This window comes from Leptonychotes weddellii, chromosome 5, assembly GCF_054177405.1.
Source record: "Leptonychotes weddellii isolate Sample4059 chromosome 5, ASM5417740v2, whole genome shotgun sequence".
Classification (NCBI taxonomy): Eukaryota; Metazoa; Chordata; class Mammalia; order Carnivora; family Phocidae; genus Leptonychotes; species Leptonychotes weddellii.
The window spans coordinates 26,835,092-26,862,956 of NC_138373.1; the positions used below are offsets into that span (position 1 = coordinate 26,835,092).

Here is a 27,865-nt window from a genome sequence, read left to right on the forward strand (position 1 = left end):
GGCAGACAGAAGAAAGTTACAATCGGCCACTCAAAATACACAACCTCACTATTCAAAAACCAAGCAGGTGCTAAGTGTACTCAGGTGCACCTGCTAGAAGCCCAGGAGGCAGCCCTTCGAAATCACAGGCAACCCTCATCATGTGCGGATTCCCTACTTGCAAGTTTGCCTTCTTGCCGAAGTCTATGTGTGTCCCCAAAAATCCATACTCAGTATTTGTCTAAAATAAACAGCAAAAAGGACTCTGCGTCCTGGAGGGACCTGGTGACCCCAGTCCTCCCTGACAGTGTACGAACTGTGCAGGAACCTATAGGCACGGTCAGTGTCAGAGAGCAGGGCCCTATCCGTAACATCAAGTATGCTTCGGGGTCATCAGTGACGCCCACCCTGGACCTAAGGCTGAAAATGCAGATGGGGTCTATCCCTACTCACTGAAGTTTGGACCAAATTAAAAGCACGAAGAGAGAAAAACAACTGGAAGAGTAACGAGGATCCTGGTGGTACTGGGGAGACTTCAGTGTCTATCTGAGCTCTGCCACCCAACATCCAGTGACTTTGAGCAACTCAGTTTCTCTTTGAGAGACTTTTATTTGAAAAGCAGAAAACCGATATGGCACTTACAACCATATGCCAGACTAAGCACTTCTCAAATATATGAGAGCTAAGTGGTTCAGGTATTATATAATATTCAAGTCTTACATTATTGTGATCAAATGCTAAAATCAAGCATAATGGGAGAGGAGGCACCCAGGTATGGCCCCCAAACCGTAAAAGTAAAGGTGGTTTGCAAATGAAGTTTGCCAAACACCGTCTCTCACACCCTTGGCAACTTCACATTCTATGATGTAAGCTAAACCTGAACATAAATGTGAAATAAGGCCTTGACCTTGAATCCCGGCAGGTGCACCCCTATCTTTAAAAGAGAATAAAATGCACAGTTGTGACCAGGACAACTCAATCCCAAAGGCAATTTGGCTCTGGAATACTAACCTGTACCGGGGGCCGGGCTCCGGGAGAACGTGGTCCTCCGGTCCTGTCCCGTTCTCCAGGCTTCCAAGGGGGGCATCTGTGCATAGAGAGCAGTTGCAGAAAGAAAGTCAGCTGTCTGTTTTCATTTCATGTTCTCCATGAGGCAAGGACACACCGCAGACACGGGCTCATCTGCTCATCTGCTACATCAGTCGGCTTACAAGTGTTTCCTCACCTGCACAATAGATTTTAATCTGCTACTTGTTTCGTTTTTTTGGCCATCATCTCAGATTTGGCATCAGTCACTGATAGGAGGCCCCATCCTCCTACTTAACCTTTTTGACCTTGAGCCACCTGGAATTGTGCATGAAGTCCATATTCAGAGCCAGCCTTAGGATCAGGGAATAATAATCAGCTTTCTGATAGACAAAACCCCTCTCGCTGTAGGGGCTTAGGACAGACACAAGGGGGCAGCATAGTCTCATCACCGATAACGTCTGTCTGCATCAAAACCAAGTGCCCTACCGCTTTCTAGAAAGCCGCCTCCCCGCGCGGGCTGTGTGTGGGAAAGGCATTCAAAAGAAGGGAGACCACAGATAATCTCTAGAGGCACTAAGGATTTTCATAAATGTACTAGCTGCCGTTCAGGTCTCTTTCCAGAAAAGAGCGCGACCACCCCTGGGCTGGACGGTGCCACAAAGGCCGGTATCAGCCAGGGTAACACGTGCCCTTTGGAGACACTCCCGGCTTCTCAAGGCCGACTGCAGAACCAGGCCCGGATGGGGGACGCATCTCCGGGGCCCTAAGCTCCGCGGCTGCCTCCCTGCCATCCCTCCTGTTTTCGCCTGAGTTTCCTCCTGCTTGAGATTCCCCAGCTCTTAAGGGGCTGTACTCAGGGAATCCTAAAGAGAATTTTCTCTTTTTTTCACTGTTTTTCAATACTGCTGTCCCCACCAAGCTATTCCACTCGCCCCCCCCCCCCTTTTTTTTAAGAAGTTCGAAAGGGAAACAGCAAGTGTCTTCCCCCTCAGCCTCGCCTGCCTCCCTCCCGAGTGTTGTGGTTAGTTTCCGGGTGCAGGCCCTGCCTCCAACGTTAATTGAGCGCGAAGCTGCCTAGCCTCTTTGTGACTCGGCTTCCTCAACTATGAATGGGTAACACCAGTGCCTGCCCTGCGACATTTTAGTAATACCGACCGCATGACTGAACTCACGGTTTAACACATATGCTTCAGCGGGAACAGTCACTGCGTGCTAAGCGCAACTTGCTCTACAACCCAGCCCGCCTACCACAGCCCCCACCATCATCACACACACGCACACGCACGCACGCATACACCACCCCATCGTCTTTTCTCTGATTCCTTTGTGAAGGTATCTCTTGCATGGCGGCTCAGAGGCCCCTGTCCCCCTCGGCAAACCCAACAAGGTCCTGGCCCCACCTCTGGCTGGGACCTCAATCCTGCATCCTCATCCACGGGGCTCGCCACCTGCCTGAAAGCTCCACTGGGATACCCTGCAGGGCCCACCACCTGATCACAACCGAGCAAAGCACTCCCTTCTGTCACCCCGTCCACGGGACCGCCACCTCCCTCCGGGTCCCCCAGACCGGCCGGTTCCACTTCATTATCGGCCACTCCTTGTCCACGGTCGTGTCCACTGCCACCCTAGTGGTGAGGCTCCATACCTTCTAGGGGTCTCCCGCAGGGGGTCCCCGCAGTTCTGTCTCACCCTTGTTAATCCAACTCACAGCTGTTGGATTCCTCTCCCTGAAGCGAAAACGGGGACTCCAACATGCACAGCAGAAATCCACAGCTGGAGGAAAGGCCATGGTCACCCACCAGCATTCCAGATCCCAGGCCTACTCGGCCCCAGTGATGTCCCACCATCACACACCCCCGCGAGCCAGGACACCGCAGTGGGCCTGACGCGCTGGGGCCACAGAGTGAGCACTCACGGGGTCACTCACCCTCGAGGTGCCCTCTGAGGCGCACGCTACTATTATCTTAATTTTACCAGATGTGGAGACAGCCCTGAAGGATTTCAGTGATCCGTCCAAGATCGCAAGCTGACGTGTGAGGGTCTGAACCTCACTGTGCCCAGGGGCAGAGCAGAGCCCTTCCCCACTTCATGGTCTCTCACACAGCTGATCTGAGCTACGTGCCTCTCCCTCTATGGGTCCTTGGACTGCCTGCCCTATTCCTCTGTTTATACTGTGTCCCCACCTGGACAGCATTTTTCCAACTGCCAGGTGTCCACTCCCTTTGGCATGCCCCATCCCCATGCACTTGGTCCACCCACCGCTCACCCACTCAGCAAATGACTCTTGAGCCCTGCCCCCGCACCGTGGACTGGCTCTGGCCAGGGTCAGGGTCACACTGGAACCAGGCAGACACGGGCCTGCCCTCACAGACCTCAAAGACTAGCAGGGGGACGGAAATTATCAGGTTACAAGCTCAGGTCAGGGCACTGGGGACACAGGAGGTTTCTGGCAGTGTGAACGTGAGGCCGGCCCACTGGGGGGAAGGGGCAGAGGAGCCCTTTATGAGCCAGCACCACTCGGGCTGCCTCCTGAAGGATGTGCACAGGGGGCAGGAGGAGAGAGACTGGAAGTGGACACAGGCTGGTGTGGCTAGGGGCGTCGAGCTACAGAAAAATGGGAGGAGATCATGCTGCGCACTGAGCGTGGGTCTGGGGGGCCACAGTGAGGATTCTGGATTTTATCCTCAGGGCGCTGGGAGAGTTTGGAGCAAGGGAATGATGCAATTTGATTTATGTTCTAAGAAATCACTCCAGTTGCTATAAGGAGAATGGCCAGGGTAGGGGCAGGGGTAGAAGCAGGGAGAGATGTTGATGTCCCTTGTCCCCTCCTTGCCTGCAAAAGTCTGGGCGGTGGAGGGGGGAGGGGGTGAGTGTTTACCTCTGGATCCTCCCAGAGCCTAGCACGGTCTGGCACAGAGCACAACCACCCACTGGCTGTGTAAAGAAATCCATGAGCCCTGCATGGCACACGACCCACATGAGTGGGGTGGAGACCACACACCACGCAGGCGGGGTGGGCACCACAGCATCCTGACATTCCAAACAGTAACGCTGCCCTCTGGGAGCCACGCTCCCAGATCAACCATCTCAGACGGGAGCGATGGTACGAGCCTCCACAACCTCACCGAGCAACCCCAAAGACCCAACGGTAGGACAAGAGGTGGAAGAACATTACACCTGACGAGGAAATGAAAGTGCGAGGACCCAAGGCTTCAAATGAACAAACAAGCTCAGAAACTGACTCTGAATTTGCTCAAACCCAACACTAAAGCCAGGACCCTCAGTGAGAAGAGGAGCAATAACGTTTTCACGTGTGCAGTGGGTAGAAGTGGGTGTTTTGTCACCTCCACTGAGTATCGCAGTGCAAAGAAACTTTCGGGGCTCTCTCTCTCTTGCAGCTTCAAAGAGATGTCAGTAAACGTGCTTTGCTGTTTGCAGGTAGTAGACATGCTCAGAGGAGTTAACTGTAGCTAATCCTCCACCCGGGTCTCGTGTGACCCTGGCCAGTGTCTTCCTTCTCTGAGCCTCTAACCCCAGAAATGCAGCTCCAAAGCCGGGCCCCCCAATCCACCTCATCCAAGAATCAGAAGGACAATACTTCTGTGTTGAGAGTCCCCTTCTCTGCCACTTTCTCCCTCCCCCGATTTAGCTACCAAAAACATTCATCCTTCTCCACCAAGTGCCTCCCTCCCTCTTCTGCTAAATGCCCCCCAGGGCAGGGACGCTAGAGGCACCAACACTTTCAAAGATGATGGGGAAGGTCTCCTAAGGGTAGAGCCCTCTGTGTGCAAAGCTGTCATTAAAGACCAAACTGGCTCCCCGGCTAGAATGAGAGGGAATAATTTGTTAACCTTGATCAAGTGGGAGGGTATCGATCGGAAGGGACACCAGTCAGAGATGAGCAAAAGAAAAGCAGTCTGAGAGAGAGCTGACAATGTGCGCCCACAGCTGCCCAGGGAAAGGCCTCCCAAGGAAATGGGGATCAGGCCAGGAGGGACTCGAAGCAACCTGGCATTCCAATCAGGTAGCCGACTCCCCCAGTTCTGATTCCAGTATCTTCTGCAGCCCGAGCATAATTCGTCTTCCTATGCAACTCCTACCCACAGCGACTTTGCCCCTGAGGCTGTCACAAGCTTCCAGGACTCCTGGCGGCTTTGTTACTATAGTACATTAAAAAGTTGGCAGACCGGCTCACACACAGCATCTCTGATGAGGATAATCAAGATCAGCTGGAGCTCAGGGTCCCACGAGAGCAACAAAATGAAGCCTCTGGGTCTGGAAAGCTGAGAGGCAGAGGTGGGACCACGGGAAAGCTGCCAGGAGGACGCCCTCCCATGAGGATGCTGGAGGCCGGCCAGAAGCTACTCTCCCTGAAGACACGGAAGGAAAGCCCACAGAGGGAGGAAGAGCGCTGAGTTCTATAAGACCAGACCCAACAAAACGGCAGAGAGCAGCGCCCCAGGAGCAGCCGGCCCTCGACCCCCAGGGTCTGACGGTTGAGAGGAGCCCAGCTAAGAAAGGAAGGAGCCACTGGAAACAAAACAGAGTGACAAGTGCAGGCACCTGACAGCCCAGCGACCACTGGTCCCCTCGGTGGGGAGGGAGACAAGGTCGCCAGGTGGAAGTCACGTGGTCCCAGAGGGGGGCCAGGACCGCCTGCTCTCTGCAAGCCCCCCCTTCTCAGGCACCCTGTCCACGTGTGCATGCACTGCCCCTGAACGGGCCATGGCAAGGTAACCAAACCCCCCACTGGCCATCGGGGCCCCGCATGGTCACCTGAGGGAATGCAGCGGCTGGTGCCGGCCTGGCTTGCAGACACCAGCCCGGCCCACCAGCCCGGCCCGGGACTTCAGTGGAGACCCAGAAAGAAGTGCTGGCCAGTATGGGAGGCCGCGCGGCTGAGGCCAAACGGGGAGGGGGCAAGGTGGCGAGAGAGAGCAAAGCCTCTCCAAGGAAAAGAGGAGACGGGGCAGACCCCATAAGGAGGTGTGGGGCGCAGAATCGGGGAGACCCAGGAGCGCCCTCTGTTCCGACCAGCGGCTCCCGGTCCCCGGACACCCCACAGCAGGCGCCCCGCCACCGCCGCGGTGCTGAGAGCAGGCTTCACGGGGCCTGAGCCGCTGCCTGGCACCCTGCCCCACAGCACCTTGGGGAGCCTTCACCACAAGTCTGAGAGGAAGGTGGGGTAACAGTGGCCAGCCCTTCCTCACAGGCTGTGGTCGAGAGAGGATGCGTTCGTCCAGACGGGCCACCTTCCAGGCCTGGGCTCACTCCGAGGGCTGCCATTACCAGGCATCAGCCGCACCTTCCAGAGAGGAGACCCGCCTGGGAGACTGAGTCATTTCGCCCCACACACTCAGGAGCCCCGGTCTCCGCCGGAACACTCCCGCTGGGAGAGGTGAGCCGGCCTGCTCAGCTCCTGCGGCTCCTGGGGCGGGGCTACCTGACCCCCACTCGAGACAGCTGCCAGTCGGCCGCCCACCTGCCCCTGAGCTCCAGCTCCTTTGAGCGGGTTTCTGTCCGCCCCCGTGACCAAAAAGACAGTCTGTCATCCGGTTCAGACTGTCAACAGCTTCCTGAGCAGCCCAGAAACCGTTATGGTTTCTTAAACCTGGCCCTGGGAGGGGGAGAAGGTGCCTGTGTAGGGGCTGGGTTGGGGGGCACTGGGGTGACGGCTACCCAGCGCTGCACTGTGCCACTCGCCCACGGAGCTCATCCACGTCCCCTCCCCCTCTCCCACCACTCCCCGTGACCTGCTCTAGCTCAAGAAAACAGTAACACGAGAGCACACTCCACCAAATGGAAGGAGTCGGGAACGCTCACCACTCCACAGGCAGGTTCTGAGCAAGCTGCTCTCTGAGCCCTCAGCACTTGGCGGCAAAGGGTGCGGGGGCTTTTAGAGCTATGAGTTCTGTAATGTTCCTCCCTAAGAGGCAAAATTAATGGTCACCACTTGTGGTCAGCTTGTACGTGCCCAGGTCCCAAAAAATCACTAGTAAGGAAAACAAACCGGTGTCGGGGCTCCTTCGTGACTCGTCAGCTGGTTTGGCCCAACCCTTGCTCGGGTGGGAGCACCTCAAACACTCTGGGTCAGCAAGAAGACAAGCCAGACCCTCAGTCCCTTCCAGTCTCCTGCCCTGAGCCCCGTGCCTCTTGGCTCCCTCCCGCCAGCAGAGGGAACCCAGCACGTGAACGGAGGGAGGGAGGAATCAGGAAGCACCCACCTGCAGGGCTGTAGGAGGCCACTCCACTGACCGGAAAGAGGACGTCGGTGTCGCCGTGTAGCACCTGCAGAGGGGCCCAGCTGTGCATCTGGGACAGGCGGGTGTTCCCATCCAGTGGCCTAAGCGAGAGAGGACAGCTGCGTGACAGATCGAAGAGCATCCGAGGGCTCAGACCACCACAGGCATCTGCTGGGCCTCCCTCAAGTTCCCTCTCGGGAGTCAGCCAGACCGTGACGGGGCTGAAGATAGGAGGCCCAGGCTGGGAACAGGGCCATGTGGCCCAGATCGGACCTCACGCCTTCATTCCTCCCACCAGTGCTCACTGAGCACCTACTATAGGCCAGGCTCTGGGCTCACATATATTCTGTGCTGGCCAAAGAGCCAAACGGTGTTCATGCTGCCCTCAAGGAGCTTACAGTGGGCTGGGGGACCAGGACGTGAATCACACAACCCCGCAAGGAGATGTAAGACAGCAACTCAGAGTCACGGAGCTGGTCAGCAAGGCCACGGCAAGCAACCGTGAAGAAGGGAGGTGAGAGGTGAGAGCTGCAGGTGAGAGCGCAGGGTGAGTGGAGTGAAGAGGGGGACGGACAAGGGGGACGCAGCACGTGCCGAGCTCTGAAGCAGGACGAAGCACAGGGTCCCAGGCTCTGAAATGCTGTCAGCCACGTGACCTGGGGCTAGTGTCCCGTCGCCTCGCTGGTTCTCAAACCCTCATTAGTAAAAGAGCAGAATCAGACCAAAATCGTGTCTGGGTCCCTTCCAAGAAAGGGGGTCAGCTGAACCGTTAACCGGGCTCGCGTGACCTGTTACGGCGACACCTCATCCACAAAGTACAAAAGCAACCTGGACCATCTTTGTCGCACCCGCTGGTTCAGTTCAGTGTGTGTGGGAAGGTTTTGCCCATGCAGCATTTGCTGCTGGACAGTGGAAACATTAATAAATACCAGGCTGAAGTTGCAGGGGACGTTAAAGTTTATAAAAATCACTCTGTAACTCAGGTGTAAAGAAGTCCAAAGCAGATCATAGCCCTACATACTTAACAGAGGAAGGATGGGAGGGGGGGGAGGAGGAGGAAAGGAAGCGGGGGGGAAAGGGAGACAAGAGGTCCAGGAGGATGTGACTTGTCCAAGTTCAGCATCCTGGACGGAACCGAGGCTTCAGGGTCTGAGGCCACGTCTTCAAATCCAATTACAATGGGCTTTCTGAATGCTGCCCACCGTGTGGCATGATGCATGTAGTTTTTCCTTAGGTTTAGATCAGGGATCAACACAATTTTTTTGTAAAGGACCAGACAGGAAATAGTGTAGGCTTTGTGGCCATAAGTATTCTTCTTTGCAGTTGTTAACAGCCCTTTCAAAAAACTAACGACCATTCTTAGCTTGGGGGCGGATCTGGCCCATAGGCTACTTTGTTAGGCCTTTCAGAAAGAGGCCACTTAGAGATTTTCCTTTCAGCCCTCTCTAGCTTTTGGTCAGATGTTTGGCTCTGAGCTACAAACGGCAAATAATCCTAACAGCATTTTGCAGAATCCATCATTTAATCCTGCAGGTCACACCCACAGTGGGCCCCTCAGGAGCCTGGGGTGGGGCAGCACAACCACACTGGGGCCAGGTTCTGGGGTGAACTTGGCTGTGTCTCTACAGTCAGCAAGCCGCCCTCCTGGGGCTCAGATCCAGCAGCTGGTGACCAGGGGGACTCCCAGACACCCCGAGGCACTCAGGGCCGCCCCTCAGGAGAAGGCAGCAAAACCACCCATCCTTTCCTGGGCCACTGCACCGGCTCCAGGCGGGTGGGATTTTCCACTGTTTATTCTAAGGGGAAATTCTGCGACTTCCCAGAAACGCAGAGTGCAGGTGAAGCCAGACCCCATCAGCTGAGGTTTTAGAACCCAAGCAAAAGTGCCCAAGGGCCACCACCCCCAAAACAATTTACACCGAAGTGATTCCTAAGATAGAGACCAATCCTGTCTCTTTATTATTAATCCACAGTTGGCTTAATAATAAAAGGTTTTGCTTTTCATTAGAAAAAAGAGACGCTTATTTTAAAACCTAGAAAATGCCAAAAAGAGGAGGGGGGCGGGGAATACACCAAAAGCCACACCAAAAACAAAACTGACTTAGACACTCTTTCCTTAGTGCTTCTTTCTTCCTACACATACTTTTCTTTAGGAGGTCGTAATGAAACTCAGTGCAGGATTTATAGTTTGCTTTTTTCATTCAATATTCATTCCTTTTTTTTTTTTTTTTAAAGATTTTATTTATTTATTTGAGACAGAGAATGAGATAGAGCATGAGAGGGTCAGAGGGAGAAGCAGACTCCCTGCCGAGCAGGGAGCCCGATGTGGGACTCGATCCCGGGACTCCAGGACCATGACCTGAGCCGAAGGCAGCCGCCCAACCAACTGAGCCACCCAGGCGCCCTCATTCAATATTCATTCCTAAGTTCATCCTAACTACTGAGATACTCTTAAATGTCAGTGAAAATGTTCAAGATCCTACCGGGTCATGGATGCAACTGCTGAATCTCTATAGCGTACACCCGAAACTGGTAAAACACTGTTACCTGTACTGGAATTAAAATTAAAAACTTAATTTAAAAAAAAAAAAAAAAGATGTTTGAGACCTGAAACGTTAGGATGTTAAAGTGTAAGCTACAGAGCAGTCGGCTATTGACGGAGGTCAGCTCCAGAGTTCTGCTTCTGGAAAGGCAGACTTTGGTATCTAGACGCAGCCACGGTCCGGAGACTCTGTCCTCAGGGCACATTCCCAGCAGTGGAACTGCTGAATCAAGCAGGATAAACATTTCTAAGGCTCCTGACATCCTCGTTGTCGTGTCAAACTGTCTTCCCCAAGGGCTGTCAACACTCCTGGCCATCTGTGAGATCTGTGAGGACACCCCTGTGCACCAGCCTGGCCCCGTCATCCACCCCACAGTTGGCGCCGCCTGCGTGCCCGGAAGATACCACACAACTGAGGACACGCTGAGAGCAAGCCCTCCCCCAGGGTGCTAACCCAGGGCTCGCCTTTTATCCAGTTCTAAGTTGTGGCAAAATACGGTGTCTGATGGCATTCTCCATTTGTTTAACTGCTAGTGAGGTGTAATGTTTGTCCCTATGTTTGTAATTCTTTTTGAATTATGTTCCCTTCTGGTGTCTCTTCCCTACTGGTGTCAGAGGTCACACAGGAAGCGACAGAAAAACCCCTTTCTATAATAAAGACATCATCCTCTCTTAAGAAAAACAAAAACAAAATGCAAAGCAAACACTGGTAAATATTGAGGCGGGAGGGACAAGATTTTTCCTTGGTCATCAGAGGTGGTTTAATTGCCAGCAAACAGAAACATAAACCCAACTTTTGGCCAACAGAGCATTTCAGAGACAACTGGAGCCCTGCCGTGGCCAGAGGCTGTCGCATCCACAGTGTGCTTCTCCTGGACAGGCCACCTGTCCCTCACAAACCTGGCGGTGCTGTTCAACTGCTCAGGTTCTGGCCCCTCCAGGCTCCTAGACCTTTCGTGTGAATGTTAGCTTAGAATGAAAAGGAAAGGATTACTCAGTAGGCCATGTCATCATTCCTCTGCTCCTCCCCAAGATGCTCTGCAGAACGTTCTATCGAGATCCCCCCTTACGCCAGGGAGAGGCTGCCCATAATCTGCAGGAGGCCCAATGGCCTCGAAGGACCCGGGCCCCTGAAGAGGTCACCCTGCACTGTTTTGTGTGTTACACATCACAATGCCCGTGGCGGCTACCCTGGCTCACAAGCTGGCCTCCTCCTCAGGCCTCCCTCAATGGCACAGTCCGGTAGGAAGAAAATGATTATGTCTGAGGCCAAAAACAGAGTAAATCAACTCAGAGACGCACTCACCCACTGACGCACAGAAACTCGGCTACAGGCCACGGTGGCAAGATAACCTGATCCAACGTTATTCACTTTTAGATGCGATGAACACTTCAGTCACTGGACTTTGAGTAGATGAGATCACTCTCCCCGGTTTGGCTGGGCCTTATCCAATCAGCTGAAGGTCTTAACAGGAAAAGACAGAGGCCCCCCAAAGAACAAGAAATTCCGCCAGCAGACAGCCTTTGGACTCAAGCTGAAACTCCTCCCTGGGTCTCCAGGCTGCTGGTCTACCTTACAGATTCCAACCTGTCAAGCTTCCACAATCACGTGAGCCAGTTCCTTAAAATAAATCTAGACAGACAGATATGGATGGACAGACAGTAGTTCTGCCCTTTATCTACAGAGGATACGTTCCAAGGCCCCCAGTGGATTCCTAAAATCCCAAAACTGCACCCTATATTTATGCTGTGTTTTTCCTATCCATACACACCTATAATAACATTTAATTTATACATTAGGCACCTTAGAGATTAACAACAATAATAAAATAGGAGGGGTGGTGCAGTCGGTTAAACGCCCGACTCTTGGTTTCAACTGTGGAGTCATGCTCTCAGGGTTGTGGGATCGAGCCCCGTATCAGGTTCCCCTCTCAGTGTGGAGTCTGCTTAAGACTCTCTCTGCCCCTCCCACTTGTAGTCTCTTTCTCTCTCTCAAACAAAATAAATAAAATAGAACAATTATAATAATCTGCAATGAAAGGTGACATGAATGTATATCATAAAATATCATACTGTACTGTAGTCACCCTTCTTGTGATGACAAACTGCCTATTTGATGATGAGACAGGGAGACTGAAGGACTCCATAAAAATCTGCTTTTTGGGGGTGCCTGGGTGGCTCCAAGAAATAACACCTGGGTCCTCATCTTTGCTCTCACTGGTTGCTGGATGCCTGAGAGGTGACATACACCAGACCACTGTCCTCAATAAAAACCCCCAGACCCTTTCTGGGTCTCCCAGACACTCTGTACCTGCACTCTCTCTATGCCTCCAATAAACTCTGCTTTTACCTCCTGCTGGCTCGCATTGGATTTCTAACCTGCATGCACCCAGGGACCCCCTCGGCTGGTCCTGTGGGACCCCCTCGGCTGGTCCTGTGGGACCCCCTCTGGGTCCTCAGTCCCAGCCTGCCAGCATCAATGAGATGAAGTGGGGTGAATGACGTAGGCCAGGCTACTACCGACCTTGTGATGATCCATGAGGAGGAGGAGCATCTGCTTCAGGACCATGGTTGGCTACGGGTAACTGAAACCACGGAACGGTAACCATGGCAAGTGGACCCACGGATGAGGGAGATCCCCCCTGCTGGTTCTGCTTCTCTGGAGATCCTGACTCACACAGCAGGTCACAACACGCGGGTCCCAGGTAGAAAACACTCACCCCGTGAGCCAGAGCAACGCTTCAGGGAAACAACACTTCAGGGAAGCGACCCTGACCAAGACGTCAGGAGTAGAAAAAAGCCTTGTGCGTGAAAATATTCATTTCAGGGCGCCTGGGTGGCTCAGTTGGTTAAGCGACTGCCTTCAGCTCAGGTCATGATCCCAGCGTCCTGGGATCGAGTCCCGCATCGGGCTCCCTGCTCTGCGGGGATCCTGCTTCTCCCTCTCCCACTCCCCCTGCTTGTGTTCCCTCTCTCGCTGTGTCTCTGTCAAACAAATAAATAAAATCTTAAAAAAAAAAAAAGAAAAAGAAAATATTCATTTCAGAATGGCTGATAACAAATAAGCAAAAATTAGAACAGCAAAAGCCAACGAGCTCAATACTGACCACAGGGGGCAACATCAACAAATCGTGACGTGTTGATCTGTCAACCAACCAAAAGTCCTAATTATGCAGAAACATGGGGACTATCTGACAGCAAAAGCCTGGGAGCACAGCACAACCTACCCTTAATCCCTGCTTCGCTCAGTGCTCGGACAAATCTCCGCTCTCCGAGGAATCCCGTTCTTCCAAATCCTTGAAGACAGGGCGATGCCCACTAAAACCTCCCAGGGCATCTCCTACTATTGCGACGGGTACACGCGGAACCCGCCGGCCCGGCCTGCCACAGAAGATCAACAAGGTCATGCTGCCAATACAAGTACCCGTGTGAATGAGGACAACAGCAGAAATCAGAAACAGGCATTGTCTCATGAGAAAGAAGACTCCTATCAGAACACATGGGACATGAGAAGCTTAGGGCCAAAGACACCAAGCCCCGCATCCCGCCTCGGGGTCTTGGGCTGGTTTGAGCCGGCCTGAAGCCGGCCGCGACAGATAGCACTGGGCACTGCAAGGCCCAAGCAAAGACGCAGCCAGTTCATCTGGCATTCCGATAAGACCAAGCACAGGAATTCTTACAGAGCAGCAAGGGCAGCGGCTGACCTGGGCTCTTTCTTGCTGCCAAAGGCCAACGCACAGTATCCCATTAATTCAACAATGACTCCGAAAAGCAGGTGCTGTTTTTCTCCCAGGTCTCCGATGAGGTTCTGGGGGGTAAACTTGTCCAACCTAAGCCATGTAGCTAGTAAGCAAGAACCCAGGCTGTCTTGATTCCAAGATCCACACTCTTAACTATGCTTTACCGCTTTCGGCCTTCTTGTGCATCAAGGCCCTTCCATAAACACACATCTACTGCACCACCACCGTTAAAGTGGCAAGACAGGCGAATTCCTGCTGTTCACACCCCAGTAGATAAACACAGAAACTGCCAGTGGGCGACTCTTTGCTAGAATAACCCTGCCTCTCTCCGGAGCTTCCTGTGCTAGGAGCAAGGCAGAGACACAAGGAATATCCAACAAAAACAAAAACACATACATAAAGCAGGAATTTCAAGGTACACATCTTGACACCAACCTTATAATAAGTACCTTCAAATATACTCCCTTCCCTTCTGTTCATTCTCAGAAGGACAGTAAGCTCATGCTCCTTCCTCTTCGATCAAGATCAGAAAAGCGAATGATGCCCTACACACATATAAACCGTGCGCTCGGATTTCACCCAATGCTGCAGAAAGAGGAAGCCATTAATGCACCACCCTTCATTAAGAGCTCAAGTGACACTTACTTCTCAGGTGACCCCGAGTGGCCCAGGCATTTCCTTCCCGACACGTTCCCGTACACATCATCCTCGTTGTCATCCACGTCTTCATCGTCAATGCTTTTCACATCGAGCTTCTGGTACCCAAACTCCCCATTCAAGGACAGAGAATCAATTTTCCATGAGCTGCTGCTCTGACTTCCGTTGGAATTTGGCCCAAAGGGGCTTTCAAAGGCCGACATGATATTGATGGAGGAGCGGTCGGAGTTCTCCTCTGAGCTCTCCCCTGCCCCGGGGATCTTTTTAAAAACATCGCCAGAGTTCTGCCATTCTTCCTCATCATCAAAAGAGATAATGTTGGTCACCTTCTTTTTCTTCTTCCGCTCCTTTTTACATCTGGCATCTGGCAAAAGAAGATACGGTGTTAGAAGAAGCGGCAGGCAAGACAAAGCCATGACTGAGCCATTTTACCTCTAGACTGTGGAAAATCCTCTACTATTCTTCGGAAAAATAAACAAGATAAATTCAGATTTTTTTTTTTAATCCTTGGGGTAAAAAAAAAAATCTGTCTATAGGACACTGAGCAAAATGAATGTGGGGCTCTACTTCTGATTTAAACCAACATGCCACAGAGCATACCTAACAATCGTCCCTTGTAAGCACTTTGATTCAGGGGAAGCTCCCATTCCAGAAATGACTTTCACTTTGGAAAATACTCTCCTGGCTGATTGATGAAACCAAGGACACAAGTTTGGGGTGGTGGACAATGGCTCAGCAGCCACAATTCATCCCTGTCTGCAATGGGACTTCACTACTGTTCCCATTGAGGGTAGCATATCCTTCTCCACCCCCTGGGGCGTGGGCTGGCTCAGTGCTCGGATTTCACCAACAGCATGCAGCACAGATAACGAGTTCCAGAGCCCAGGCATCAGGAGGTGTTGTACGCCCCTGGAACGCTGCCCTGAAACTCCCAGGGAAGGAAGCCAGTCTAGCTCATTAGAGCATGAGACGCCATGTGTGGACAAACAGATGCGCCAGCCAACAGTGAGCACTATTTCCAGGCACATAAGTGGGACCACCTTAGATCTTCCAGCTCAGCCACCAGCTCAGGGCAGCCCCACGAGGGGGCCCGGGTGAAATCAGCAGAGCCATCTTGCCAAACCAGAGGCTGGTAAAAAATAATAATAATAAATTGTAGCTGTTTCAAGCCACTACATTTTGGAGCTGTTTGTTACACAGTAAATACTAACTGAAACAGAAATCAAGGCTGCCTTGGTGACCAGTATGTTCACCCATTTTAATCGTCAAACTTGGGTGTGAGACACTTTGAGCTGATTCCAGACATTCCATTCCACCCAAGCCAAGCTGTGACAGGGTGATGCTTCACCAGTATATCAAACTCTGAGAGAGTGTCAAAAGCAGTGAAAGGGACACTCCTTGGATATACAAATTCCAGCATCTTTGTTACACAAAACCCTCAACAGTCCTCTTTCCTGTGTCCTTCGCCTGGGGTCTCTACTGGAGAAGGAGAGGACAAGACAGATAAAGCCAACGTATATCAAAGACCCCACAAGATTCTGAGTTTTCACCATCACTAATAATACCGAAGAGATGACCATGATTACTGTCTTGTTAAAGGGATTTGAGAATACTAGCACTACGTACTTAATCCCAAAATTTCCACTTTTGCTGTAGCAACATTCTGGATGTTCCAGAAGGCTCAAGGCATATTACAAAGTTCTCACAAAATGGATCTCAATTAAATCAACTTTTTTTGGCCTCCCCAGCCTAGGGAGTCAAAGCTGACAACTCCTCCCTTCCCCTTGGCCTCCACTTAAATGTCACTCCCCCCAAGAGTGCACCTTCTTCATAGCACCCCATGCTTGGCTTGCATCTCATTTATCAGAAGGATAATTACTTACTTGTATAATTTGTCATTAAACATCTATTCTTACCCAACCCAAAAGAGACTGCAGGCTAAATGCTAGAGATCTTCCTAGTTCACTGCCTAGCACAACAGAATGCAGTAAATGAACACATGAATGAATGGATGAAGGAATAAATGAATGAAGATGAAGCTCATCTGGCTTCGTGTCACAGTCATCGTGCTGTCAGTGAGCTGAGTGCGCTCCCACCCTATCGTCTTCACATCTCAGCAAGGCTCTCAGTCCCTCTCAGAGCGAGTAAGGGGAAGAAAAATAAACACAAATGCAAACTGAAAGCGCAAGTGCATGGGATTTCCCTTGGCACTTTCGGACCACGAGGTGCGTCCCCCTCAGCCACGGTCAGCCGTCCTTTGACCCGACCCCTCTGTTCAAACTCCCATGCCCACTCTCGCTCACCAGCACTGACATGCTTGGACACGACGGGCAGGGGGTCGGTGTCCTGCTCAGGTTTGATGAGGATAGAGACGGCAGACGATGCTGTGATCTCCCTGAAAAGGCTGCTCACTCCCTGCGTGGATTCCTTCAGCAGGGACGTCACATTCTGCGTGGACTCCTTTAAGAGGTCTGAGACGGTAGGAGTAAACTTACTCTGCCCATTCAAATCCTTGTTGTCGATGTTGATTGCAAAAAGGATGGAGTTCAGACCTGCCCAGAAAAGGGAAAAGTCTGGAGTGTCTGCCATGGGGAAGTCACACCTCCAACACGATAAGCGTGGGGCAAACGATAGAGTACACAAGAGGGAACGCCCTGATTTGAAGCACTGATTTAAAAACCTCCCACAAGGGGCGCCTGGGTGGCTTAGTCAGTTAAGCGTCTGCCTTCGGCTCGCGTCATGATCCCAGGGCCCTGGGATCGAGCCCCACATCGGGCTCCCCGCTCTGCGGGGAGCCTGCTTCTCCCTCTTCCACTCCCCCTGCTTGTGTTCCTGCTCTCGCTGTGTTTCTCTCTGTCAAATAAATAAATAAATCTTTAAAAATAAATAAATAAAATAAAATAAAAACCTCCCACAAAATGGGGTCATAGCCCCCACCAGTTATCATAGCAGATGAGTCTTTCCCAATTCTCTCCCTCTCGGTCAAAGACAAATAAGAGGTCAACCCCCAGAGATTAAGATGTAAGTTCTGAGGTTAGATGCCTGGGTTGGATCCCAGCACTGCCGCTTTCTAGGAGACCTGGGTCAAGCCACGTACAACCTGAGCTTCCATTTCCTTATCTGTAAAATGGGGACAAGAGTATCTCTTTCACAGGGTATTAAAGACAATCACCCACCAAAACCACTCAGTTCAGTAAGCAATCAAACATGTGTAACTTGTAACTATGATTATTTCAGGCAAAAGCTTGCCCTGGCCTACAGAGGACATCACAGTCAAAGCCTGACTTTTCCCCATCAATGGACAAGACAAACATAACTCTCAATATGTGGGACTTAGTGTAACCCTTCAGGGAAAAAAAAGGCAAGGTAGGATTTGAAAGAAAGAATCAAGTTACCCACTTCTGTTGGGCTCACCCTTTGAGTGAGAGTCAAACGATAAACAACCTAACAATTCACCAACTAACATCATCCAGGGGCTTCCACACTGACAAATCGTGAACATGACTCTTCACCACACTTGATTCTCTCACAGCCCTATGAAAGCAATTCCCATGCTATCAGGATCCCTACCATGCAGAGGAGGGAAATAAGGGTGACAGAGTTCACAGGACGTGCCCCAGGTCACCAGCCAGGAAAGGGTAGAGCCAGGCTTCAAAGCCAGGTCTCCTGCTTCCAATTCCCCAGGTCTTGCAAAGCCACAGCCAAAACTCCCAACCCTATGCTTTCCCTGCCGGGGTATCCAATTCAAGATGAATGGACTCGGTGACCAATGCTACTAAGGGAAGGACAGTGACAAGTGACTCATTAAGTCAGAGAGGGACAGGGAAAATCACAGCCTCTCCTGGAGTTATAAATTCCCTCCCAGGCAGCCGACTCCGCTCACCAAGCTTTAAGTACCCATCACTCCTGGCCTGGGCCAGGCTTACCAGCTGCCATGGTAGGAAGCATGCTAGACCTTTCTTCATCCATCACAAAAGACCAGTCTTCATAAAAAGTGCTGCAAATTGAAAGAGAAAGGGAAGAAGTTCTGAACAGTGATTTTCTGCATCCATTGGTCAGACAGTTCTCTTACATGGCTCCCTGGAAAATCTGTGCCTGGTCATCCCAGAGTGGCTATCCAAGGTCTCTGCCCAGCCGAAGCTTCTGGTTAATAAACAAAGGACTGAATGTATATATCCTACGACTTCCTCATCGGTCCCCTGAGCTTGAGTGTACTGAAATAGGCATGACATGTAAATGCAGTTATTTATGAAGCAGCAAAGGAGAAGGGGACAAAGAGAGGGGTGGCATCCAGTCAAGCTAGGCTCTAAGACACAGGCAGGAAATCTGAGCTGGCCCCCTGCGGGCCATGACTGGGCTACCACAAGAGATAGTTATAGAAGGAAATGATAGAGTTCCATGGCTCCATCAACCAGAGCCTTTGTACATAATACTTGCTTGGGCTGCAGACCCCAAAGCCCAAGTTACCCCTGAAAAGGGCTGGGAAGCTAAAAGGGGCCCACGACTCTCAGTGGCAGTAGAAGGAAGGGGGTCAGCAAGGTCTACAGGGTTAGTCCAAGCTTGTCCAGCAATGATGGTATGGCCAGGGCCCTGAAGCTGGTGCCCCAGTCCAGCCCCCCAGCTCTGTATCTGAGGCTCGCTAAGCAGTAGCAAGTATCTTCAACCCCTGACTCCCCTACCAGGCTGGAGAACTCTCAATTAATGGAGTCAAAGCTCACAGCGCTAAAGCACACTCAGTGGTAAGGGACCTGCAGCAGGAGATGGGACACCCTGGCTGCGGGAGTGACTGAGTACAAACGACGGAACAAAGGAACGCCCGCCGCCGTCCGATAAGCTTACCCAGCGGAGTGTCAACCTAAGCGCAAACTACACACTCGAGCTGGCTCTGCCACTGTACCTCCAATTCCCCAGACTGCGACGCTTTAAAAGTCGGAGCCAGTTTCCACGCACGTGAATGAATCTGGTTTGCCCACATCTAGTTAGTAAGTGGCTAGTGATTCGGGTAAGTTCAACTGTGAACCGTTAACAGCTGGATTCACTTCGACCTTGATACTGAGTTGTACAACTCTGAACTACTTGCAAATGATCTGCTGGAAAGAGCTTCATGAAAATTCATTGTAGGGGCGCCTGGGTGGCTCAGTCGGTGAAGCGTCTGCCTTCGGCTCAGGTCATGATCCCAGGGTCCTGGGATCGAGCCCCACGTCGGGCTCCCTGCTCCGCGGGGAGTCTGCTTCTCCCTCTCCCTCTGCTCTTCCCCTGCTTGTGCTCTCTCTCTCCCCCTCCCTCCCTCCCTCTCTCTCTGTCAAATAAATAAATAAAATCTTTAAAAAAAAAAAGAAGAAGAAGAAGAAGAAGAAAACTCACTGTAAGAAACAGGAGTATGTTCTCCCCAACTAAAACTATCTAATGCTCGGGGGGTGCACCCAGACATCCACAGCCTCGGGGCTCGGACCTAAGTGGCACACGGGTGCAGTGAGCACAGTAGTCCTGGCCCCCACACCTTCCATTTCAGTCCCACAGTCTGAGTATACAGCCGGACTCGGCCCCACAGGCACCATCAACGGGAGAACTTCAAGAGTATTTGTCAGAGCCTTCGTGCACAATCCAGAACCCCTAACAAATTGCTGGTAGACAGGTGACCATGAGCAGCACGAAAAAAACAGAAGAGGAGACAAGCCAGGGAACGCATGGCAGCATATGAAATCATGGGGACGCATCATGGCACGAATGAAATGCCAGCTTACTGAATTAAATGAGATTAATTCACTGAAATTAAACCCTCACTGTTTAGGAGCTGGGCACTGCTAATGTGGAAGCTACTCAAGGAACCCGCACAGGATTGATCACGGTCCCTGTGCACCATGAGGTGACACAAAGCAACACGTCTAGTCCACCATTCTCAGACGTAAGTAATAGCCACCAACACAGAGTCATTGTTAACATCATGAGTATAGGACAATGACAGCACTGTCACATGTTTCTGAAAGGAATGTGGCTGACAGTACTACGGCTGACGCGTATGCAGTGCCCTCCTCCCACGGCTATGCGACAGCCACACGCCCCCATCTTACTGAGCTAGGCTGTGGCCACGTGAGTCGCTGGCCAATGAAATGCGGGCGGAAGTGAAGTATCTCTCTGGGCAGAAGCTTCAAAAGCCAGTGCTCAGTTCAACCACATCCCCTTTTCCTACCTTGGCAATCATGGGAGCCTCTGTCAGCCTGGGACCCTGAGACAGGGAACCCCGACTCATCCATGATAGACACGTGTCCGGGAGAAGAAGTAAACGTGGCTGTCTCGAGCCACGGAGGGTTTTATGCTGTTTGTTATAGCAGCATAAACTGACCTATACTAACTGATAGACTGAGCTGTATGTTTACGATCAAGAAAAAAAAAGGAAACATCATAAAATAGGTTTTTTTCTTTTTAAATAACACTTGACTTCCCTTCCCAGCACAAAGCTTCTCTATTCCTTTCAGTCAGTTTGGGATTGATTAACCTCAAAAAAACAGAAGGAATTGGAAGGAACCCAAGACAAACACGAAAGTGAGCACTAAACACCCAATTTTTACTGAGAAAGAAATTCTAGATCTGAAAGGAGCCCAAATTAAAATTTCACCAAGTGAAGAGCAGGCTGTACCCTGGGACAAAGGCTCTCTCCACATCCCACACCTAAATAAGCATTTACGGAGTACTTGCTGTATGCAGGTGCCATACTGAGCCCTTTACAAGCATTCATTCTCTCACTTATTCTCTAACCATCCGTGTCCCAAGCACAGCTGAATACACGGGGACTATAAAAGGGGAACCCGCGTGCCCTCGACAAGCAGACTGGGACACAAACCCAGGCAGTCAGATGCTGCGATTCTAGCCAGCCGGCTATGCCTCCCCCCAGAAGGCCATCCCTGGTACCTGAGCCTGCTGCGGTCGGCCAGCAGCATGTGCAGGTAGCGCTCCAGGGAGTGTTCGTTGAGGGCACAGCGCAGCCAGGCCCGGCCGCGGCCCACGTCTGAGGAGATGTGGCGCAGGGAGTAGAAGCGTGGCAGCTCGTGCTTGCTGAGGACCTCCTTCACGTAGAACCAGAACACGGGCTCTGCAGGGAGAGGGACAGGCACGATGGCACTCAGCCTGGGACATGCATCGTTTTAGAGTGACAGTCCCTAGGCATTTTTCAGGATCATAAGAGTTACTTCCTCAGCACAGAAAAGGAAGACACTGAAGAGTATAATTTCGCATCTGGGTTTCTTTACTTGTCTAGATCATGAACATTTTGCTGTAATGTTTAAAGATCTTTGAAAACGTGGGGGCGCCTGGGTGGCTCAGTCAGTTCAGCGTCTGCCTTCAGCTCTGGTCATGATCCCAGAGTCCTGGGATGGAGCCCCGAGTCAGGACCCCTGCTCAGCGGGGAGTCTGCTTCTCCCTCTGCCCTCCCCCACCCCACCCCCTTCCCCCACTCATGCTCTCTCTCTCTTGCTCTATCTCAAATAAATAAATAAAATCTTTTTCAAATTTTTTTTTTTAAAGATTTTATTTATTTATTTGAGAGGGAGAGACTGAGAGAGAGAGCACATGAGAGGGGGGAGGGTCGGGAGGGTCAGAGGGAGAAGCAGACTCCCTGCTGAGCAGGGAGCCCGATGCGGGACTTGATCCAGGGACTCCAGGATCATGACCTGAGCCGAAGGCAGTCGCTTAACCAACTGAGCCACCCAGGCGCCCTCTTTTTCAAATTTTTTTAAAAAATAAAGATCTTTGAAAACATGATTTTTTATGGCTTCCCAATGAAACATATTTTAACCATTTCTCTACCTCTGGGAACATGATATATTGCCAATCTTCCCTACATACTGCTTTGAACCTCCTTGTCCATAACTGTCCTCATTTCTAGCTCCTTAGAAAGGATTTCCATATGTCTGCGAATAGGAACAGATTTAAGGCTTTAAGGGAAAGCTTAAAAAGTTTTTTTTTATCCACAAGGTAGTTATTGGATCTCCTCACATCCCACCTTTTTCATCCACATGCACAGAGATTGTTTTCATAATTTTCATTCTAGTATAAACCTCATTTTGTGATCCACTGTCTTCACATATGCTCATCAAACCTGTTCCATGCTGCCAATAACCAGCAACACCAGCAAGCGCTGCTGTGTGCGAAGCACTAGCAAAGTACCCGCCACTGCACTCAAGACTTGACATCTGACCTCAGTCCTCATAAGCACCAAGGTCATCTCCATATCAAAGACGAGGGCAGAGGCCTGGCCAAGGCAGTAACTTGGCCCAGTGGTACGCAGTTAGTAAGCTGTAGGGCAGAATGGGACCTCGGAGCTGCCTGACTGCAAAGCGCTAGCTCAGGCAGCCTTGTGTGGTGACAGACGGCTCTACCCTCTTCGAGAAGATCATGTTCACAACTGCTTAATATCCCAAGGGAGACACTGCTGAGTCTTTGCTGCCAGATGGGGATTCTAAGCCAGGAGCTCAAAAGGCTCATAGACCCCTCTGAGAGACAGGATCTTTCAAGCTTCCTTCTAAAGAATGTAAACACACACATCTCCATAAACTGGACACCGGGTTAGCAAATTCACTCAAATAATTCAGTTCAGCTCAGTTAGCATGGACTGCATTCTTAATGGAAGCCATGGACTGGGCAAAGCTGTGGGCTACCAGGTAGACAACAAGGGTTCATCCCTAACGAAGCTTCCAGTCTAGCAGGCTGGACGACAGTGAAGAGATCAATCAAGAGAATGACCCTGGCAGCTCACTCGGTCATGCTACACTTCCGATTCCTCTCCCATCAAATAAGCCCCAAAGTACAGAAGCACCCAGAGATCCTGGGGTGACTGAAGAAAAGGGAAGGAGAGCCTGAGCACGATGGCCAGGCCATGATGACCAACCGCCATCTGCCTAATGACAACCTTCTCAAACGAGAGCAACTGTGTTGTTTCCTCTTCTCCTTTTCCTGTTAACAGCAACTAAATGCATACATATGTGTATCTGTGGATCAAGCCGACCTCTGGGATCAGTTTAAATAAACAGTTCAGGAATGACTGGAAAAACCAACACAGCAGCTCACTCAGGACTCCCTTCTGTCTCAATCCCTAAATGCCACACAAATCCCCTTCCCAAACCCAGGAGATCAGCCCAGACCACACAAATGTGTAACGGCCTTTCTTCCACTCAGTGCTTTTCTCAGAAACCAGGACGGGGGGAATAGTGAGAGCAATATCCGGGGCCGGCAGGCCAATAACTTGTTTCAAAACATGCCAAACAACCATCTGTAGCTCTGGCATGACTCAAATCAGGTGACTCTCACCTGCATCTGGTCTTTCTGGAGAACTGCTGTGACCTCCCTCTGACCTTGAACGCACATGAAACACTTAACGTGTGTTTTCACCTTTCAATTTGCAAATTGCTTAGTGCTACAGGATCCTTCCCCAGCCTGCCAAAGTGATGCAGCGAGAGTGAGAATTACCCCAGCAGGGGTCCACTTCCACTGCCAGCATTAATGTGGTCTTTCTCAAGTGCAGCTCACCTGCCACTTAACGCTTACAGCGTCTGTAATTTAATTTGGGGCAATACACTGATCTCTTGCTGCTATGAAACCAGAGGCTCATTCCAGAAATGGGTGAGGGCTTCTGGTTCTCCAGACACCTGAACGCCATTTGCACACATGAACAAGAGCCTTGAAGGGGCTGTTGATGCAAACCACCTCCGGGGGTACTTGTTAACAGAGAGGGGCTAACACCACAGGCCCTCTGGCAAAGTTTCTAACAGGCTCGCTGGGGTATAAGAGATGCCTAGATACTCCGGAGGACAAAACCCCTGAGGAGGCACTCCCATCCGGGTCCCTGTGAAGCTGCCTTCAGCACCACAAACCTCTCCTCCAGCAGCGCTGGACAGGTAAGCCGGACTGGGCAATCACCTGGCCGAGTGCCACAATTGGCCTCACTCACCCCACCCTCCCTCCTGACCCTGTTTGTTATTTTGAGCGTCCTGATTTTTTTTCTGTATTAATTTGACTTTTTAAAAATATTGCATGAAAATGTTAGGTCTCCCGATTGCTGAGTTTTTTGGTGCTCCTATAAATTCTGTGGCTGCAGTGAGGGCCTTGTTGCTCTCACCCTAGTCCCAGCCCTGGACCACAGGGCTCTCCCCACAACTTCTACCTGAGCCACTAGAGGAGAGACCTTGGCTCCCTCGAGAACTGAAGTCAGCAAACAATGGTCTAAGGGCCAAGCTTGGCCCATGACTTGTCTTTGTAAGTGAAGTTTTATTGGAAGAGTCATGCCCCTTTGTACACAGACTGCCTGTGGCTGGTTTCCTATTACAGAGTCATCTCTGGAAAGTTGCTACAGATACCTATGGCCCACAGAGCCCAAAATACTTACTATCTGATCCCTTAAGGAGGAAGTTTGCCGTCTACTGTCCTAGAAGTAGGAGCTCTGATAATCACATAAACCTGGAGCCACTGGGCCCTTTTCCTCCCTTTCCTGTAGAGTACGTCCACCTGGGAAAGACACCCACCCAGACAGAAGCAAAACTGAGAGACAGACCGATGTGGGGGATGCGGAGCCCCTAAATCCAGTTCACCCTCCAGTTTTCTTAGTTACTTAAGTTAGTAAGTGCCCTTTGTTTGCTGAAGTCTAAGTGACTTGCTGTCACCTGCGACCAGAAGACTGATGCAGTGTGATAGGGTGCATTCCTCAGTCATCTGACAGTTATAGAGGAGGGGCAACACTCCAGGCACTAAGCAGTGCCTCCGTGCATCCAAGTGGCAAATGCATCCCACAGAAAGAAATAAAAACAAGACAGCATTGCTCAACGAGAAACAGAAAACCCAACTACAAGGAGCTAGGCTTCTTGTAAACAAAGAAAGGCTTCTTTTTCTCACAGACTTAGTCTGGAGGTAGACAGCTGGTTCAAAGCCACTGTCATGGGCAGAATCTCCAACCTCTTGACTTTCACCCCCCTGTCCCAGAGGACTGCCACCATCCTGGGTATCATAGCCACAATCAAGAAGAAAGAGGACAAGATAAAACCAGCTCTATCACCCCTTTTTTTCAGGCAAGGGTAAGTAATCCCAGAAAACCAAGAGGAAGAGAGATATAAAATGTCACGATTGGCTTAATCACTCATGATCTATTACTTAGAGGACATCCTGCGGCCCCGAGCAAAATCAAGGTTCTGTTAAGCCAAAGAAGAAACGGGGAATGGATTTTAAGTAAAAAACTAACGGAATCACCCATCCATGCTATCAACGATTCCAGGAACAAAAGGCCATCAAGTGCTCCCTTATTCCAGCCTCAGACTTAGGGGAGCACAAGTGCCCCCCAAATCCCAGTCACATCCTAATCTGGATGACCCTGACTACAAGACACAAATGGATCAGCAAAGCAGAGTTCCCAAGAAGGGGCTGTAGCTTCGTCACCCGGCCTTCTCCCAACCAGCCACAGGACTGCCTCCTGAAACCAGAAGACAGGAAGTGTGGTTTAATAAAGACTTGTAAAAAGTCTGTAAACTTGACACTTTTTTTGCTTTCTAAAAATTGTGGTAAAATATACATAATAAAATTTACCACTCTAACCATTTTTCAGTGCATAATTCAGTAGCATTAATTACATTCATAATGTTGTGCAACCATCACCACCCATTTCTAGAACTTTTCCATCATCCCAAACAGAAACTCCATACCCAGGAAATGATAACTCCCCCATTCTCCCCTTCTCCCCAGCCCCCAGGGGCCTCTATTCCATTTTCTGTCTCTGTGAATTTGACTATTCTAGATACTTCATATAAGTCGAATCGTACAATATGGGACCTTTTTATCTGGCCACTTTCACTTAGCAGAATGTTTTCAAGGATCATCCATGTCCTAGTATTTATCAGTACTTCATTTCTTTCTATGGCTGAATAATATCCTACTGTGTGTATATACCACATTTTGTTCATCCATTCATCTGTCAACAGACATTTGGGTTTTTCCATCTTTTGGCTCTTGTGAATAATGCTTCTAGGAACATTCACATACAAGTGTGTTTGAGTCCCTGCTTTCAGTTCTTTTAGGTCTGTATTTAGGAGTGGAATTGCTGGATCAGACAGTAATTCTAGGTTTACCTTTCTGAGGAACCACCAAACTCCTGTCAATGGTGGTTATGCCATTTTACATCGATACTTTTTTTTTTGAGGTAGGATTGCCTTTATTTCTCTGCAATTAAAATTAACTCTGCTATTAAATTCCCTTTCAGTTAGAAAAAAACTTAAACTTGCCAATTAAAGGTAACTTAGCCCCTTCCAGATTTAATTTTTTAATTGTGGTAAATTTCACTTAACATAAAATCCACCATTTTAAAGTTTATAATTCAGGGGCACCTGGGTGGCTCAGTCGGTTAAGCGTCTGCCTTCGGCTCAGGTCACGATCCCAGGGTCTGGGATCGAGCCCCACGTCGGGCTCCCTGCTCTGCGGGGAGTCTGCTTCTCCCTCTCCCACTCCCCCTACTTGTGTTCCCTCTCTCGCTGTATCTGTCAAATAAATAAAATCTTTAAAAAAAATTTTATAATTCAGAACTTCGTAGATTTTTTTTAATAAAGATTTTATTTATCTGACAGAGAGAGACACATCGAGAGAAGGAACACAAGCAGGGGGAGTGGGAGAGGGAGAAGCAGGCTCCCCGCAGAGCAGGGAGCCCGACGTGGGGCTCGATCCCAGGACCCTGGGATCGTGACCTGAGCCGAAGGCAGATGCTTAACGACTGAGCCACCCAGACGCCCCAGAACTTGGTAGATTTTTAAAGAATGAATAAATGCACAATAATCTGAGATACTGGATGACTTTTGAAGGCTCCAGTCTATTTAAATCTAAAAACAAAACATCTCTGCTGATTCCACAGAACAGGTGCCAATTATCTTGGTGGAGGTAGGTGGAGATCAGGAAAACAAAAGCAGCCAAGGAGGATAAAGTGCCACTCACTGCCGATCCATGGCCTGGTTCCTCCTCCACCTCTGGCCTTGCACCCCTGCCACTCTCTGCCTCACTCGCCCTGCTCCAGCCTCGCTGATCTCCTTGATGCTCCTCCAACACGCCAAGCATGCTCCACGTGAGCGCCTGCCCAGCCATGAACAGAAACCACACCAGGAGAGCACTGAAGGAACCGAACACAGGGCATCTGTTACAAAGACTCTGGCCGAGCTACAAAGCCCAACAGGACATAATGAGGCCACCCAGAGATTACCAATGTCAGAAAGCCAATCCATCCCTGATGCCAGAGGAACAGAGGAAGAGGTAATGTTAAGAGTGTAAAAACTAACTGAAAGGGGATTTAATAGCAGAGTTAATTTCAGTTGCAGAGAAGTAAAGGCAATTCCATCTCTACTCAAAAAAAAAAAAAAAAGTATCACTGTAAAACGGTACAGTCACTCTTGACAATAGTTCGGTGGTTCCTCAAAAAGGTAAACACAGAATTAGCATAAGATCCAGCAATTCCACTCCTAAATACAGACTCACCAGGCAACAGCCAGCCTGTGGCAGGGGCACCAAGGAGAACAGTGAAACAAGAAGACCGTGGCCTGACCTGCAGGCCACGTGGGACGTCCAGGGACCACAGAGGAAGCACAGCACTGCTAGACATGCCCCCTGGAGCTGGGAGGAAATGCTCCAGCCTCCCTCCTCCTCCTCCCACCTTCCTCTGG

The 27,865-nt window shown here is 50.6% G+C and overlaps 1 protein-coding gene across 1 annotated transcript in view; it reads right to left on the reverse strand.

Annotated features, from left to right (window-relative positions):
- The window catches only part of SNX29 (sorting nexin 29), a 507,745-nt gene that overhangs the window by 427,370 nt on the left and 52,510 nt on the right, over positions 1-27,865 (reverse strand). Inside the window, exons 6-11 of the mRNA XM_081818879.1 lie at positions 21,099-21,279; positions 18,116-18,186; positions 16,493-16,741; positions 14,178-14,553; positions 7,233-7,351; positions 991-1,066 (exon numbers count right to left, since the gene is read on the reverse strand). Coding sequence (XP_081675005.1) covers positions 991-1,066; positions 7,233-7,351; positions 14,178-14,553; positions 16,493-16,741; positions 18,116-18,186; positions 21,099-21,279 — 1,072 coding nt within the window. The remainder of the gene's footprint in view (positions 1-990; positions 1,067-7,232; positions 7,352-14,177; positions 14,554-16,492; positions 16,742-18,115; positions 18,187-21,098; positions 21,280-27,865) is intronic.